The 18,299-nt window shown below is 44.5% G+C and overlaps 1 protein-coding gene across 1 annotated transcript; it reads right to left on the reverse strand.

The window, feature by feature from the left end:
• Nucleotides 1-93: 93 nt before the first annotated feature.
• Nucleotides 94-17,218, reverse strand: nabp2 (nucleic acid binding protein 2). The gene is made up of 7 exons (XM_057362698.1): nucleotides 16,875-17,218; nucleotides 16,592-16,694; nucleotides 15,222-15,360; nucleotides 2,054-2,125; nucleotides 1,160-1,235; nucleotides 1,031-1,079; nucleotides 94-876 (listed from the first exon to the last, which is right to left on the reverse strand). Exons 2-7 carry the CDS (start codon nucleotides 16,668-16,670, stop codon nucleotides 710-712), a joined length of 582 nt encoding a protein of 193 aa, XP_057218681.1. The 5' UTR covers nucleotides 16,671-16,694; nucleotides 16,875-17,218; the 3' UTR covers nucleotides 94-709.
• Nucleotides 17,219-18,299: the final 1,081 nt, after the last annotated feature.

Genomic DNA, 18,299 nt, shown 5'->3' on the forward strand with positions numbered 1-18,299 from the left:
ATTGTTTAATAACATACATTTGTATTGTTCTTGTAGAAAGTGTGACTTTGTCAGATAACGATATTAGGTGTGTGCACTTTCTCACTTTCAATGTAAGTGTGCTTTATTGGCATGACAAAATGTACATTCGTATTGCCAAAGCATTTGCAGCTGGGCTGCATACAAATAGTGCAAGTATGTATACAAACAGCACTTTCTATCTTATCTGTTTAGACCAAACGTTACTGCTCGTGTCAGTTTTTTTGTTAACCTACTCAGATTTATTTAGTCTAATCTTAGCTGACAAATGAAATAAACATTACATTGTAAAACATTACAATAGAAAATGTTAGAACAGGTATGTTGATGGGTAAACTTCAACTACAAGACTATACAGAGTAATAGAAACGATACGTGTAGGGGCGGTTTCCCGTACAGGGGTTAGATTAAGCCAGGACTAGGCATTTGTAAAAACTACTTAAATGTCCTACTTTAACCAACATGCCTTACAAAAAACATTGCCTGTGTGCGTTTTGAGACAAAACAATGGGACTGATGTATTTTAAGATGTGCAAGCAGTTTTCAGTTTAGACAGCTCCAATATTTCTTTTAGTCCAGGATTTAAGGTCTTAAGCCTCGCATGGGAAACAACCCCAAAGTATGTTTACTTTAACATGAGCCATAAGACAGCTGCGTAAGAAAATAATGTTGCTATGCTTATTCATTTAAATCATCTTTTGACTGTACGCCGTGTCTCCTTCCCATTGCTTACAATGGTACTTCCTCCCACACCAGGACTGGATGTCGACCTGTTTCCATTTCCACTATTTGCTCGCCCACCAGGTGGTTTGTTTGTGCTTTGAGAATTTATCCCATTTCCATTTGGAGTGTCGTTTCCTTAAAAATGTAAAAATGTTGCTCATGCTAGTAAAAAAGTAATCAAATCGACAACCTACAGTCAACATGTTTGTCAAATGATAAGAACCCAGATTTGTTTTATAATTTAAATGAAACGCTAGTGCTTCAATGGGGAAATGTTTGCTATTAATACCTGCAGAAGCAGTAACACTGCTGTTCATGTTGCCCTGGTCATTCAATCCCTGATGAGTAAGAAGGACAAAATGAACTCCTATGACCAAAATACAATTTTGAATTAAAAAAATAAAACACCAAAACTTACTGCTTTATTCATCTGGGCCACATATTCTGGATTTGGTTCACTAAAGTTTGGCACCTCCGAGTACACCATGCAGAACCTTTAACATTTTATGCAGAAAAGAACAGTTGTATTTTCATGCATATGGAGATTTTTCACGTGTCAATGCAACAATAAAATACAATCATTTTAAAACAATACTTCAATTGACCCTTCGCTAAGCCTCCTTAGACTTGCCAGGTGTGAAAGCTTGACAGGCGTAGCAACAGTAACTATTACAGTATGTATGCACCGGTGTCAGACATTCCCAAGGAGATAATTAGTCATTTTTGGCGAACAGGTGAAATATCTGAGAGAGCAAGACAAAAGGGACTGCAGTGTGCATTCGAGGGATATATCCACGACATAATATGCAACCGATTAGAAAATAATTTAATCAAAATTGAAGCTAAAGCCTATAGGTCCCAGCGCAAGCAGCAGCCGCCTCATACGCTGACCATTCAAATGGGAAACACACAAATTGAGGAACAGCTTTGTTCATGCACAGCAGGTAAGTGAAATTTGTGAAAATAATCTAATAATTATAAATCAAACATATTATCCATAAATCTTGTGGAATAAACACAAGACATTACCCTGACCCCTTTGCAATGATAACATTCTCCCGCCTTTTTTTTTTTTTTTTTAATTTACACAATCCATACGCACAACGCTTCGGCATGTTTCCCTCGCTCGAAAACTTGACAGACCTCCCGAGCCTAGTTACGGTTGCTAAACCACGATTGGCCTGTGGCGGTTTTCGGGCGTGGCTTAGCGAAGGGTCAATTGTTTTTAAATTAAAGTAGCATTGTAGAAAAATGGCCAAAGATATGTGGAAACCTTTTTAAGGTATAAAATTTAAAACTATCATTAACTTACTCTCCAATCTTTTGCAGCTCACCTCCCCTTCCAGTGTACAGTGTCAAACAGCCTTTAAAAACTGATGCATAACTTGAAAAAAAAATACAAGCATTTCAACATGAACAGCTGTAGCATCGTATCTCATACTCAGTGTGCATTGATTATTTTACACTGAATCAAGTAAGTGGCAGGTCACGTCATAATTTTTACAGTCTATAATTGAGACGTAGAAGTCAGGAAATAGAGCTCTGGCAGTCACGTGACCTATTCTGTTTACACCGCCATCCTGGCAGGCAGTGACAGCCGGGAGCGAATATGAAATGAACGGCGCCAGCATGAGTTTTAAGGCAACAGAGTTCACTGCGCACTTTAATTCAAAAGACATAGACCTGTGCATAGCAAAACTTAATAGATTAAACATAACAGATGCCTATAATGCCTGGGATGCTTTTAACACGTATCAATAAACGTATCAATAAATGTATCTTTCCTGACCTGCAGGATCCTAATATCCACAACTACCTCATCAACTTTTCATAGTCCTAGCAGGTAAAAACTGACATGAATTTTGTAATGGATATTCAACTTTGGAGTCTGTTGGCTTTAACCTGCCTTGTCGTCATTGGAAGGGTAAGTCAACTCTGTTGTTAGCTAACGTAATCGACCCTATCTGTCCTTGTTTGTTTCAAGCATAGCTCTATCACTGATCTTGCAAGTTAAACATTACCAAAAAACTAAATGACCCTCCATTGAAGCCATGGGTGGTGGTCAGACACGATGGGGTTGTGTTACGGGCCCACTGCGATTGCATAGCTGGACTAGGCGAGTGCTGCTCTCATGTGTCTTTGTTGCACACTTAAAGAAAGACTTCCAGGCGAGCATAATTTGATGGGTTCTTTAATTGTGTTACAGCTCACTTTTTCACACGGAACACTTTTATGGCTCACACATACATGCCTCGCACAATGCGGTCTTCCTCATTGGGACCTCATTTTCATTACTCTTTCATTACTTTCAGTGCCCTCTACAGGCCTCTAGACAACATGCCTATCTGAGCTTAATAAAAAAGTTACAAAGCCCATTCCAAATTCGAAAACAAGAACATAAGAACAATATAAAACAAATTAATTTAAAAAAAGATTTGAGTTAAAGAGATGGGGAGTTTATCATTACATAGTTCCCAACACTCTGTTGACAACATTAGAGAAAAGTAGTGCATAAGAGAGTCAGTCTCTATACTTGATACTAATTTGTTTCATAACAACAGTCTGTGGATGACATTTATCTCCCCTTTCATGCCATGCACTATTGTAGACATCACTGGCCACAGGATATCTGAAGGAGTGCTCCGTCATGCGACGGGCCACGCATCAAGAACTGAAAGATTGTAACCTTTAACAAACTTTGCGCTCCTTTTAACAAATCCACATTTATGCTATTGTGTTTTACTACATTTTAGCACTATGTGTCAATGTCTGTGTGGCAAGGGGGGCGTGGTTCAGCGAAGTCTGCAGCGGGAGAGAGAGTGAGGAGACGAGCGGTGAGTGAGTGGCGCTCGCACAAATAATGAACACCTGTGCCTTGTTCCAGTAACTGGCGTGGAGAGGCTTAAAAGCAGCAAGGCAGAGACAGTCGGGGAGAGAGACCGGAGCTGACGGCTGGTTACGAGGGACTCTGGGCGAGTGAGCTGAGAACTTGGAGCGAGAGGCTCTGGCCAAGAAAGACTGCATCCACAGAAGTGGGAGTGTTTTGATTTATGCGCGTACAGCGCTTGTGTAAACTATTAGTAATAAAAGTTCATAGTCGTCAGCTCTACCCTGATTCCAGCCTCTTCCTTCCTGTTCCCTTGAAATCTTGTTACACTGGTGCCGAAACCCAGGATGGAAGGAAGTAGGAGCGCCGCGACGGGGGTCTGGTCCATCCAGTTCGCCGTTTGCGGAGGTGATTTCGTCACTCGCGGTCCTCCATCAGGAACAACATAGAGCGTTGCTGCAGCTCCGGGAGGACCAGGATGTATGTTTCCAGGCGGTCCTCCTGGCTCAGCAAGAGGACCGCGAGTCGTTCCGGAGCTGGGTGCACCGGGAGGTTCGGACGGGGCCTCGCGCCAACCTGGTCCTCCAGAAAATGGGCCCACAGAATGATCCCGAGGCCTTCCTCGGACTCTTTGAGCTGGTAGCGGTCGCGAGGGGTTGGCCGGAGGATCAGTGGGCCCTACACCTCATACCGCTTCTTTCTGGAGTAGGCCATCTTGCAGCAGGCCGGTCGGAGCCCTGAGGAGTATCGCCAGCGATTCCGATCGCTGGGGTTGGCAGAAACCGGCCGACCCTACCTGCTAGCTCAGCAGCTCCGGGACTCCTGCCGCAAATGGCTGATGGCCGGAGGAAGCGACGTCGCGAGCATCGTGGATAAGGTGGTAATGGAGCAGTTCACGACAAGTCTGCCCCGGAGAACAGCGGCCTGGGTCCAGTGCCACCGTCCGACGTCGCTGGACTCGGCCATCCAGCTGGCGGAAGACCACCTGGTTGCGTGCCCTCGAATCGGGGAAATTTTACCAGCGGTCTCTCTCCCCACGCCCGCAGCCCGACCGATACCAGCACCACGGTCCCACCCACCGATCCTGCCGAGGGGAGGACCCCGGGGACGCGGAGCCTAAGGGACCGGTCCGACCGACGGAGGGGGAACCTTGGCCGGCAGGTCCGCCGGGCTGGAGACGACCGGCCACCCCTACGCCATGCCCTACAACCCGCCTGCCTCGCGCTCCCCACGCCAGTTAGCGGGCCCACTCCCTGCCATTGGGGTGGCGGGAAAGCCTGGGCCGGCTTGTTGGTGCTGCAGGGACCCGGACCATTTCCTAGCTCGATGCCCGGTGATGGACGTGGGGACCATGATCCGGATCCCCGACGAGCCACGAGCTGCCCCTGGTCCGGCTGGCCTGTACCAAATACCTGTGAGTATTGGGGGGGTACATACCAGGCTTTGGTGGATTCAGGTTGCAACCAAACCTCCATCCACCAAAGCCTGGTTCGTCTCGGGGCATGGGGTAAAAGCCGCGGGGTTAAGGTGCGGTGTGTGTTCACAGGGATGTGGTGAAATACCCTTTGTTGAGGCTGCCCATTAAATTTAGGGGAAAAAAGCATAGTGTAGAGGTGGCGGTTAATCCTCACCTCAGGTATCCGCTAATTTTGGGGACGAATTGGCCGCTTTTTCCTAAATTACTGAGGTTATTGTGTTCGGATGCCTCTTGGCGAACGAAGCCCGGTAAGGGAAGCTGTGTGCATGTGGGTAGTGTGGTGCCGGGTCCGTCGGAGCCGAACTCCGGGAGGAGCGCGAGATTGAGAGGTTGGTACTCTCAGATCGCGATGACTTTCCCCTCGAGCAGGCTCAGGATGTGACGCTGAAAAGGGCATTTGAGCAGGTTGCATCCATCGACGGACAGCCGGTTCAGCCCACACGTGCCCTCTCCTACCCGTATTTTGCTATAAGAAAGAATCGGTTATATCGAGTGACCCAAGACACTCAGACAAAGGAAGATATAACCCAGTTGTTGATTCCGAAAAGCCGTCAGGAAATGCTTTTCCAGGCGGCTCATAGTAACCCAATGGCAGGTCACTTAGGGCAGGGTAATACACTGAGTCACCTCATGGCCCGATTCTTTTGGCCGGGCATTCACGACAACGTGTGCAGGTGGTGAGCGTCTTGCCGCGAATGTCAGTTGGTTAACCCACCGGCCACCCCAAAAGCGCCTTTGCGCCCTCTTCCGTTAATGCAGGTCCCCTTCGAGAGAATTGGTATGGACCTCATCGGGACATTAGAGCGATCTGCACGGGGATATCGCTTTGCATTGGTCCTGGTGGACTATGCAACGCGATATCCCGAAGCAGTGCCACTCCGCAGCATTTCTGCGAAAAGTGTTGCGGACGCCCTGTTTCGGATCATCTCCCGGGTGGGGACCCCCCGCGAGATCCTCACCGATCAAGGCACGGCGTTCATGTCACGTACATTACGCGAACTGTACGAATTACTGGGCATTAAATCGATTCGCACCAGCGTCTTCCACCCACAGACCAACAGACTGGTGGAACGAATTAATCGCACGTTGAAAACCATGATTCGTAAGTTCGTCCACGAGGACGCCAAGAATTGGGATAAATGGTTAGAGCCCCTCTTATTCGCAGTACGAGAGGTCCCCCAAGCCTCCACAGGGTTTTACCCCTTTGAGCTCCTCTATGGGCGTCAGCCCCGTGGGGTGCTGGACGTCCTGAAGGAGAACTGGGAGGACGGGCGTTCCTCAAGTAAGAATGAAATTCAATATGTCCTGGACCTGAGAGCAAAACTCCAGACACTGGGGCTGCTGTCGCTGGAGAATTTGCTACAGGCCCAGGACAAACAAAGCCGTCTGTATAATCAGGGTTCTAACGTGAGGAAATTCACGCTGGGAGAGAAGGTGCTTGTATTGCTCCCGACATCTAACTCTAAATTACTTGCGAAGTGGCAAGGACCCTTTGAGGTCCACAGCAAGTCAGGGACCTCGACTATGAGGTTATTCGGACGGATAGGGAGGGCGCACGTCAGATTTACCACCTCAACCTCCTTAAAAAATGGAGCGAGGACGAGGCAGTGATGCTGGCGACGGTGGTATCCGCAGAGGAGGATCTCGGGCCAGAAGCGAAAATTAAACCGCATTCAATTGCTCTGGCCCCGGGGGGAGACCACCTCTCACCCTCGCAGCTCACTGACCTGGCCCGCCTACAGGCGGAGTTTGCCGATGTGTTTTCTCCCCTTCCAGGCTGAACGAATCTCATACAGCACCATGTCGAAACCGAACCGGGGGTAGTGGTGCGTAGTAGAGACTACCGTTTACCTGAACCCAAAAAAAGGTTGTTCAGGCAGAATTAGAGGCCATGTTAGATTTGGGGGTAATAGAAGAGTCCAACAGTGACTGGGCGAGCCTGATAGTTTTGGTTCCCAAAACAGACGGCTCGGTTAGGTTCTGTGTGGACTACCGCAAAGTTAATTCAGTGTCGAAATTCGACGCTTACCCAATGCCCCGGGTCGACGAATTGTTGGACCGGCTGGGCACGGCTCGTTTTTATTCGACGCTGGACTTAACAAAAGGGTACTGGCAGATCCCCCTAACACCAGTATCCAAAGAAAAGACAGCCTTCACCATGCCATTTGGATTACACCAATTTGTAACCCTTCCGTTCGGATTGTTTGGAGCCCCGGCCACCTTCCAGCGCCTCATGGACCGTGTCCTCCGACCCCATGCGACGTATGCCGCTGCTTACCTAGACGATATCATTATCCATAGTAACGATTGGCAGCGGCATATGGAGCATCTGAGAGCGGTCCTGAGGTCGCTGAGGGAGGCTGGGCTCACGGCTAATCCGAAGAAGTGTGCGACTGGGCTGGTGGAGGTCAAGTATCTGGGCTTCCACTTAGGTCATGGGCAGGTCCGTCCCCAAATTGATAAGACCGCAGCAATTGCGGCCTGCCCGAGGCCTAAGACCAAAAAGGAGGTGAGACAGTTCCTGGGGTTGGCGGGATATTATAGACGGTTTGTGCCTAAATATTCGGAGCTCACCAACCCACTGACTGAACTCACTAAAAAGGAAGTACCAGATACGGTCCAGTGGACGGAGCGGTGCCAGCAGGCCTTCACCAAATTGAAGGCTGCCCTGTGTGGCGGGCCGCTCTTACATTCCCCTAACTTTTCTCTCCCTTTTATCCTGCAGACCGACGCGTTGGACAGAGGGCTGGGCGCAGTACTGTCCCAGCTGGTGGAGGGTGAGGAACGGCCGGTGCTGTACTTGAGCCGCAAGCTCTCGAAGAGGGAAGCTAGGTACAGCACCATAGAGAAGGAGTGTTTGGCCATCCGGTGGGCTGTCCTCACCCTCAGATACTACCTGCTGGGGCGGGAATTCACCCTCTGTTCGGACCACACTCCCCTCCAATGGCTCCACCGCATGAAAGACACCAATGCCCGGATCACCCGTTGGTATCTTGCTTTACAGCCTTTTAAATTCAAGGTGGTCCACAGGCCGGGTGCACAGATGGCTGTGGCCGACTTCCTCTCCTGGCAAGGGGGGGGAGGACTGCAGGCCGGATGGCTCCCCGGCCTGAGTCGGGCAGTGGGGGAAGGTGGCAAGGGGGGCGTGGTTCAGCGAAGTCTGCAGCGGAAGAGAGAGTGAGGAGACGAGCGGCGAGTGAGTGGCACTCGCACAAATAATGAACACCTGTGCCTTGTGAGAGGCTTAAAAGCAGCAAGGCAGAGACAGTCGGGGAGAGAGACCGGAGCTGACGGCTGGTTATGAGGGACTCTGGGCGAGTGAGCTGAGAACTTGGAGCGAGAGGCTCTGGCCAAGAAAGACTATTCATCCACAGAAGTGGGAGTGTTTTGATTTATGCGTGTACAGCGCTTGTGTAAACTATTAGTAATAAAAGTTCATAGTCGTCAGCTCTACCCTGATTCCAGCCTCTTCCTTCCTGTTCCCTTGAAATCTTGTTACAGTCTGTTTGTTGGTACTTTATGTATAACGGCAAATAAAGCAGAACTTCATTAACTATATTTTTTTGTCTTTTTTTCTTTTAACTTTGAACTGTTATCAAATCAGACTATAAATTAAAAAAAATTATGTGCAATCGAGGGTTGACCTAAGGTATCATATGTAAGTGTGTTGGGTGGATGTCTTTGTCTGAAATGATACTTTCTCTGTTGTTCAGGAGGTACTGCTGGACCACCATCTTAATCAGATGACATCTGTCGGCCCCCTTGCACCAGTTTGTTTTCATCCTCTTCTTCTCCTTCACTCTTCTCTACGTTCGGGACATCTTCCTCACACATGTCCATGTGGGGAGTTGTTCTCCCTCCCGGCCTTGATCCATGTCTCCTCCAGTCGCTCCCCAGGTGAACCCTTCCCCCTCAGGTCTCAGCTGACTTCTGCCCTCTCCAGGTTGTGTTGTCATCAGGGTAGTAAAGCTCCTACAGTTATCATCATCCTTTGTATCACCTTCTGACACTGACTCCTCTTGACGCATGTGTCCTTCATGTTTTCATTTCATCCTTTTTCTCCTTGTTTGTGCCTGGCTTTCCTTTTGGTAATCATGGTCAACAGGTAAAAATTCACAGGGCAACAACAAGTTTCGGTGTAGGATCCTCTCTTTCCCGGGACCATGTTCTGGTTCCTTTCCGTTACGACATGTACTCGATCTTCCCAAAAGGATCGAAGTTTTCCCAGACCACCTCTTTCTCCAAAATTCCTCACCAATACTTTGTTTCCTGGCTGGAGATCTGTGCCATAAATCTTCTTGTCATAGCCTTGTTTTGCTCTACTCTGCTTCTTCTCAATTGTTTTTGCAGCCAATTTATAAGCCTCGTTCATGCGCCTTTTCCATTTTTCCACATAGTCACTGGGGGAGCTTCCCTGCTCCTTTGGCTTCAGACCAAACATTATGTCAATCGGCAGCCGTGGATTTCTTCCATATACAGTAGGAGTTAGTACGGGGCAAAACCTGTAGCGTCGCTTCGCATGCAGTTATAATCATGAACTACATTGTTTAGCAAGCTTTTCCAATCAGATTTTAATCAGAGAAAAGTTTAGAAAAGGTCAGAGGGCACATCCAGGGTTCTTGTTCATCTGGGTTCAGGAGAAGCGCATCTGTGATGGCTGTTATGACTTTTGGACAGGCCTTTGCATGTAGCTTTCAATATCCAGAGGCATCCTTGACAGCCCGTCTGCATCTCGATGTACTCGGCCTGGCCTATACTTGATGGAAAAATTGAAGTCTGCTAACTCAGCAATCTACCGATAGGTGGTGGCATTAAGCTTGGCTGTGGACAACACATATGCCAATGGGTTGTTATCTGTATAAACCACAAAGGAGGGTGCGTGATACAGGTACTCACGAAACTGCTCACAGATGGCCCATTTCATTGCGAGGAACTCCAACAATCCGGAGTGCAAGTGATAATTCCTCTCTGGTGCAGTCAAGGTTCGTGAGCCGTAGCCAATTACCACAAGCTTCCCCTGTTGCCTCTGATATAAAACAGCGCCCAGTCCATCTTGTGACGCATCACAGTGCAAGGTGATGGGCCGTTCATAATCTGGGTAGCCTATAATTGGTGGGTGCAGCAAAAACTCAAGTAGCTGACAGAGCACTTTCTGATGTTGTTCTGTCCACACTATAGGCTGGCCAGATTGCAGTTGAGCAGTCTTCCTCATTTTTCCCATTGCTTTCTTACAGGTGACCCTCTTTACAGCTTCCCCTTTCTCTGGAGACTTCTCTGCTGACAACAGTCCATAGAGGGGTCGGGCTATTTGTGAAAAGCTAGGTATGTATGTGTGGTAATAAAATAGGAATCCCAACAGTTGTCTTAGATCACCCACTGTTTAAGGTTCACTATCTGTTACCGCCCGTACAGGTGCAATTTCCTCAGGGTCCATTGTGTATCCCCCCTCCAACACAATTTTACCAAGAAACTTGACCTGAGCCTTGAACAGTTTGCACTTCTTAGCTGTAAGCTTGACTGACGTGATTTTCATAGCGGCGCAACACTGCTCGGACATCTTCAAGATGTTGTTCAAATGTCTAATTGTGCACAAGGTTATCATCCAGGTATGGAAGGCAGGTATCATCCCGGAGTCCCAGTAAGCACTCCTCCATACTGCGCTGGAACTCGGCAGGTGCTAAGGACAGGCCAAAGGGGATTCTGACCCATTCGTAGAGGCCCCAAGGTTTTATAAAGGCTGTGTAGGGTCGGCTGCTCTCCTTTATGAACCCCTGATGATAAGCCCTCCCCTGATCCAAGACTGAGAATTCAATTCAATTCAATTTTATTTATATAGCGCTTTTCACAATGTGCATTGTTCCAAAGCAGCTTTACAGGAGCAAATAAGAAAAACACAGAAAGGTAAAACACAGCACAGTGCATGGTGTATATAGACCAAGCAAGATCATTATAATAAATAATATCTAATAAATAAATGAATAAATAAATAAATAAATAAACAAAGAACCATGCACTCCCGCTTAAACTGTTCAGCGTGTCCTGTACCCGGGGAATAGGGTGGCGGTCTGGGATGAATTTGGCGTTAAACTCGCGGTAATCTATACAAAGGCGCATGCTACCATCTTTCTTTCGCACACACACTATGGGGGAGGCATAGGAGGACCGAGACTTCTGAATCCATCCTTTATTCAGTAAATCTCCTAAGTATTCCTTAACCTCCTTATGTAGTGGTTTTGGCACTGAAGTATAAGTACGCTTGACTGGAGTTGTGTCACTTAATCTGATCTTCACTTGAAGTGAAAGAATACACCTCACTTCATCCTTATCCCTTGAGAACGCAGCACACTCTTCCCTTAGTAAGGGAAACTTCCGTTGGTTTTGCGTCTACAGGACATATACAGTGGCTTGCAAAAGTATTCATCCCCCTTCATTTTATTCACATTTTGTTATGCTGCTGCCTTATCTTAAACTACTTTAAATGATTTTTTTTTTACATTAATCTACACCCCATGCACAATAATGACAAAACAAAAAAATGATTTTTGACAGCTTTGCAAATTTATTAAAAATAAAAACAAGCATAAGTAATCATACCCTCAACTCAGAAAATGGTTATAGCGCCTTTACAGACTCAAATCGTTTTGGGTATGGTGTGAAAAGCTTTACACATCTGCATTTGGCAATTTTCTGTCATTCTTCTCCTCAGATCCTTTCAAACTCTGTCAGGTTGGATGAGATCATCAGTAGACAGACATTTTCAGGTTTCTACAGAGATGTTCAGTTGGGTTCAAGCACTAGCTGGGCCACTCAAGGACACAGACAGAGTTGTCCATAAGCCACTCTTGCATTGTTTTAGTTGTGTGCTTAGGATCATTGTCATGTTGGAGAATGAACCTTCTGCCCTGTCCGAGGTTCTGAATGTTCTGGGCTAAGTTTTCATGATCATTATCTCCGTATTTTGTGTACAGTCCCAGAAGCTGAAAAACACCCCCACATCATGATGCTGTTTCCACTACACTTTACTGTTAAGACGGTATTGTACAGGTGTTGAGCAGTGCTTGTTTTTCTCCAGACATGATGCATGAATCTGAGATTCTCAGACCAGAATATCTTGTTTCTGACAGTTTGAAAGATTCGTTGAAGTACGTTTTTGCATATTTCAAGTTGAGCAAAGGCTTGAGTCTGGCCACTAAGCCATAAAGCCCACATTGGTGGAGTGTTGCAGTGATGTTTGTCCTTCTGTAAGTTTCTCCCATCTCCATATATGATCATGGAGCTCAACCAGAGTGATCATCAGCTTCTTGGTCACCGCTCTAACCAAGACCCTTCTCCATCGATGGCTCAGTTTGGACAGGAGGTCAGCTCAAGTAAGAGATCTGGTGGTTCCAAACCTCTTTCATTGAGGATAAATGGAGGCTACATGCTTCTGTGAACCTTCAATACAGCAGATTTTTTTCAGAAGTCTTCCCCAGATCTGTGCCTTGATACAATCCTGTCTCAAAGCTCTAGTGGCAGTTCTTTTGACCTCATGTCTTGGGTTATACTTTTATATGCATTTTCAGCTGTTGCACCCTTTATAGAGAGGTATGTGCTGCTCCAAAATCATACTTATTCAATTGAATTTGGCACAGTTTAACTCCACTTGAAGTGTATAAACATCAACAAGCAAAACTAATGCTTCTGAGCTAAATTTCAAGTGTCCCAGAAAAGGGTATGAACGTATGCAGTGTAAAGGGTATTACTTATGCAATGTACTTATTTTTGTTTTTATTTTTAATAAATTTGCAAAGCTGTCAAAAATCAGTTTTTTGTTTTGTCATTATTGTGCATGGAGTGTAGATTAATGTAAAAAAATAATCATTTAAAGTAGTTTAAGATAAGGCAGCAGCATAACAAAATGTGAATAAAATGAAGGGGGATGAATACTTTTGCAAGCCACTGTAGCTCTTTACTGGCTGTACTCGTCCTAGTATCGTGCAAGGAGCGATCATAATATCCACCTTGCTGACATTGGTAACTGGGATCAAAACCTTTGCCAAGTTTCCCTTTTGGAGACTTATTACCATTTTAGCTACATTTAATCTCTCTGGCCATTGTGGAATGTTCTCTGGTTCAAACAGCACTTCTCCCCTGGCAATATATGGACCTGCTCTTACGCTACACTTTACTATTTTCGTCTGTCCTGGTGTGACTACTGTGGTAACTCGTCCAACTTTCACAACTCCTTCTTTTTCCACTTCTCCCTTTTGCATCATTCTTATTAATACCTCAGTCTTTTTGCAGTCAAGCGAAAAGGCTTCCTTGACCACTTCTGGGATGACCTCAGGGTGCCGCTACATTCCTTTCAACACCAGATGCTGGATAACGTTATAGCCAATGATTGGGGGCTGCCCCACACCTTGCTCGTTGGAGATCAGCACTGGCACCCGAAGTTCTGTCTGGGCTTCTCTGTTTTGTCCAAGCTGGAATTTCAGTTCCACCCATCCAGAGAAGGGGATGTCGGTTTGATTCGCTGCCCGTCCAATGAGATTTTCACCGTCTCCCAGCAGCTCTCTACCGTCTCCCAGCACTCTCTACCGAGCGCTTACACAGATACACACAGAAGCATTTGAAAGTCTATCAAAGTAAAAATCCAACACTTCCGTGTGTATCTGTGTAAGCGCTCGATAGAGAGTGCAATGCAATGATCATTTCACGCGCTTCCGGGATTGGTTGCGCAAGCGCTCGGTAAGGAGCCATTCAAAGACATATCCGATGACCTTAGAAACACAATAGCCAATCAGAGGTCTTTCATAATTTGCTCAACAGCGCTCAAAATGATAGCAGGAAATGCAAGTATCGTCACATTTAGTACCGAAATTTGGTATCTTGACAACACTGTTACACTCTCAGCTAATGCTTCAAAATCCATCGTGTCGGTCTGCACTGCCTGCGAATCTCCGCCCTCTCACTGGCTCGCTCCGTACCGTCTCTTTCCGTCCCTTACGCTCACACTTACTATTCCAGCGGTGCCTCCAAATTTGTTGCACACTTAAAGAAAGACTTCCAGGCGTGCATAATTTGATGGGTTCATTTAATCGTGTTACAGCTCACTTTTTCACACAGAACACTTTTATGGCTTACACATACATAATGCCGTCTTCCTCATTGGGACCTCATTTTTATTACTCTCTCACAGGTGCCCTCTACAGGCCTCTAGACAACATGCTTATCTGAGCTTAATACAAAGTTACAAAGCCCATTCCAAATTCGAAAACACATAAGAACAATATAAAACAAATTAATTTAAAACAAGATTTGAGTTAAAGAGATGGAGGGTTTATCATCGCTATGCATAACAAACCGATGCATAACAAACAGAATTAATGTTAAACATGACAGTTAATGTAACTAGCCCCCACATCTTGTTTAGGATTTGGCAGCATAACGACAGAGAGGAAGAGATAGCGTTAGCTGTGGCATGTGTTGGTTAGCACGTTTTATTGCAGTTAACCATTTAATCGTCTATCGGGGATTCTGGATCCTTAGGAATATGATAAAATGATTTGTCCCTTGCTTTCCACCGCCTGTTCTGGCATCCTGGCGCACAGCAGCTGTCGATCATGTTAAAATAGTACGATTTGTAAAGTCTAAACAGCCTGGTTTTAAATGATTGTTTGACCACTGTCAATACCAATGCTACAGCCGCTCTGGCGCTCTCCTGATAGCCTTCCAAAACGGCCGAGTTCAGATTGCGTGACGTCAACCTCCGGAGCTCTATTGTTGAATAAAGTCATTATTTTTGTTTGCTTGTGCACAAAAAATATTCTTGTCACTTTATACAGTTAAGGCTGAACCACTGGAGTCACATAGACTATTTCAACGACATCTTTCCTAACTTTTAATGACGGTTGCGTTGCAGTTTATGGAGGAGTAAGAAAGCTCCCGGACCTCATCAAATCTTAATTTGTGTTCTGAAGATGAGCAGAGGTCCTAGGGTTATCAAACAACTTGAGGGTGAGTCATGACAGAATTTTCATTTTTTTGGCCCGTATATTTGATCAGTTCTTTAAAAGAACAGTTCAAATAGCTCAAATTTTGTCATCGTTTGCTCACCGTCCAGTTGTTACAAACCTGTATCAACACAATGCAATGTCAATATAATCTGAGAGAATAAGCTTTCAGTGTGTATCTCACCCTTTGGTAAGTCTGATGATGTCACCAGCTTGAATAAGTCCTCCGACCTCATCCCAAACTGATATACTGATGCTGCCTGTCTTGTCAGCCACTTTGCATGTGCGCACTTCATGACCGTCTTTGGTCTTTGTCACTCGACCTTAATTAAGATAATATAAGACAACATTAAAACTAGGGCTGCCTCGATATCATATTTTCAAAATGCGGTTATCGTGGCCAGAATAATTCACAATAACGATATTATTGCTATATTGATATCTATTGAATTTAAATATATATATATATATATACTGTATATATTAATCTTAAAAAATTATCTTTTACGGCAAATGAGTTACACTCAAAATACGAGAGAGAGAGAGAGAGAGAGAGTTTGTACCAATTTAAAGGGATACTTCAACCAAAAATGAATATTCTGTCATAATTTTCTCCCCCTTAGAGTTTAAATTTACATGTAGTCATTTAGCAGACGCTTTTATCCAAAGCGACTTACAAATGAGGTAAACAATGGAAGCAATTTGAACAATTTGAAGTTGTTCCAAATCTGTATAAAAGTCTTTGTTCTGATGAACACAGAGAAAGATATTTTGAAAAATGCTTATAACCAAACAGATCTTGCCCCCCGTTGACTCCCATAGTAGGAAAAATTACTTTATCATTTTCTTTTGTTCTTTTGAACACAAAAGAAGACATTTTGAAGAATGTAGGTCAGCAAACAGTTCTCGGGCACTTTTGAATACAATTGTAATTTTTCCTACTATGGGAGTCAATGGGGGGCAAAATCTGTTTGGTTATAAGCATTCTTCCAAATATCTTTCTCTGTGTTCGTCAGAACAAAGACATTTATACAGATTTGGAACAACTCGAAGGAGGGTAAATGATGACAGAATGTTCATTTTTGGATAAAGAATCCCTTTAAGCTCGTAAAGCAAAAGTTTAAACAAGTGCTGAATTATTTATGATAATTATTATATGGTATTATTATATGGGTAAAAAGAACACGGTATCAATCATCGTGGGTTTTAATATCAGGGTTACTGCCAGTACCAGTATATTGTGACACACCCCTAATTGAACTGAAACTGTCATTCATGCACCTCAGACTTACTAATGCTTTTCTGTGAAACGTTTTATATGTATGCAATTAATGACTAAACTTCATGCTAAGAAAACAGTAAAAAAAAACAATAAACTAGGATTACACAACAATTCAAGTAGAAGAACAAAGAACAAGGTTTAAATGATCCCACCAATTGTGTAATACATTTTGCTACACTGTAATGGTTGAGCTTCATACTTGCTTATAACACTTACTAAATTATGAATTGTATGCTATGCGTTATATTGAATATATTGTTGGGATAGCCTACCTGTTTCCAGCACAATGAAATTGATATTGAGATTCTTTAGTCCGGGTTTAATGTCCTTCACATATGTCTCCGAGCTCATGATCAGCGCGTTTCTGAACAAATCCTGCAAACAACACGTTAGTACCCCTATTTACAAGATGTACCTGTACATTCACCTACATTTCAATAACACCACTAGAAGTACGCACATTGTCTCAATAAATAAGCTTCAAGTTCACATACACGCGCGAATCTGACAGCTATCAAATCTTTACAAAAGCAGAAAAGTGCAGCAAATACTTACCGGTTAGCATTGAGCATTGACGGCTGCATTGACTCGTGGTTTTCTCTTGGATCAAGAGTCACAAAATGCTCCTCCGGCTCATCTGTGTGAATAACTCTCTGTTCACTCGTGCTCGTGCTGCTGTGAATTAAAGCTGACAGCTGTCAATCATATCACGCGGTGTGGACGCTTCACAGCGGTTGATGAAATGTTTGCTAAACGTGATGATGTGACGTTCCGTGCGTCATGACGTTTTTTATTATCTACTGCACGTATGCGATCTGCACGACATACGCATAAACTGACATACCATGATGCATAGATATCTAGATTCCGCATTAGCATCTGTTTCTATTGGCCACTATACGTAGGTCGTCCGCCATATTGGAACGGTGCGAACCGGTCTGTGTTGCCAAGTCTGTGATTTTCCCGTGGAAATGGGTTGTTTTTCCGCAGGTTAGGAGTGGAATGATTTTGTTATTTAGCGGTCAGTCTTAAAACGATTTCATTTATGAATGTAAAGTTCTGCTATATGGACTAGGATCATAAGGCTAGCGATGAATGATAGTGTTTCACGGATCTGGCAACCCTGCGCAGGCCGATCTTTTAACGCTCAAGCTGACTGTGCGTGTGCAACTGTAGTTATACGCGATGATTGTGAAAACTTATTAACGGTTATGTAAACTCAAACACTATATTTGCTAAACACATGACAACGACTAAAGGGTATCCCTTTTTTTCGGGAATTTAAATCCCCATGGTTTTCACATCCATGGCTGCGCAGTGTTGTGGCATTCTAGCAAACTGTGAGTGACGTCAGTGGACCATTCCAAGATGGCGGACACGTCTACGTGCCTGGGGTCGGTTGCACCAGCTGTGCATAAGTTACACTAAGTTACAGCTTAAGCACTACTAAATATTTTTGAGTTGCACCGTTCAACTTAGTTGAAGCGTAAACTAAATATTTACGGAAGCCTCCCGTCAGGAGTAACTTTAGGAATAAAATAGCAGACTCACTGAACGGAATAAGCTCTCGTTTCACTCGACATTCTTCAATGCTTTACACACACAATAATGTTGACATTTACAGTCACTTACCTTTTAAAATAGAGAACATTATGTGATGAAATTTTATTTTTGACGGCTCTAACAAGAACCGTCCTAGCGCGCCTCCGCGTGTGTGTATCTGCCTGTGTTGTGCAAGTCAAAATAAAATCATCTTTTTATTTCATTGGCGGTTGGCAGTAAAATGAAATCACCCATATTGTACGTCATTTATTATTGCGTTAATTAGGCTGTATTGTTTTTAATCAGCATTTGTTTATTAATCTAATTTGAAATATGTTATTTAGGATAGTGTTCTATTTAATATTGTTTTTAATCAGCTTTTGATTATTAATCTAATTTGAAATATGTTATTCAGGATAGTGTTCAATTTAATAAAAA

This window comes from Triplophysa rosa, linkage group LG20 (assembly GCF_024868665.1).
Source record: "Triplophysa rosa linkage group LG20, Trosa_1v2, whole genome shotgun sequence".
NCBI classification, from domain to species: domain Eukaryota; kingdom Metazoa; phylum Chordata; class Actinopteri; order Cypriniformes; family Nemacheilidae; genus Triplophysa; species Triplophysa rosa.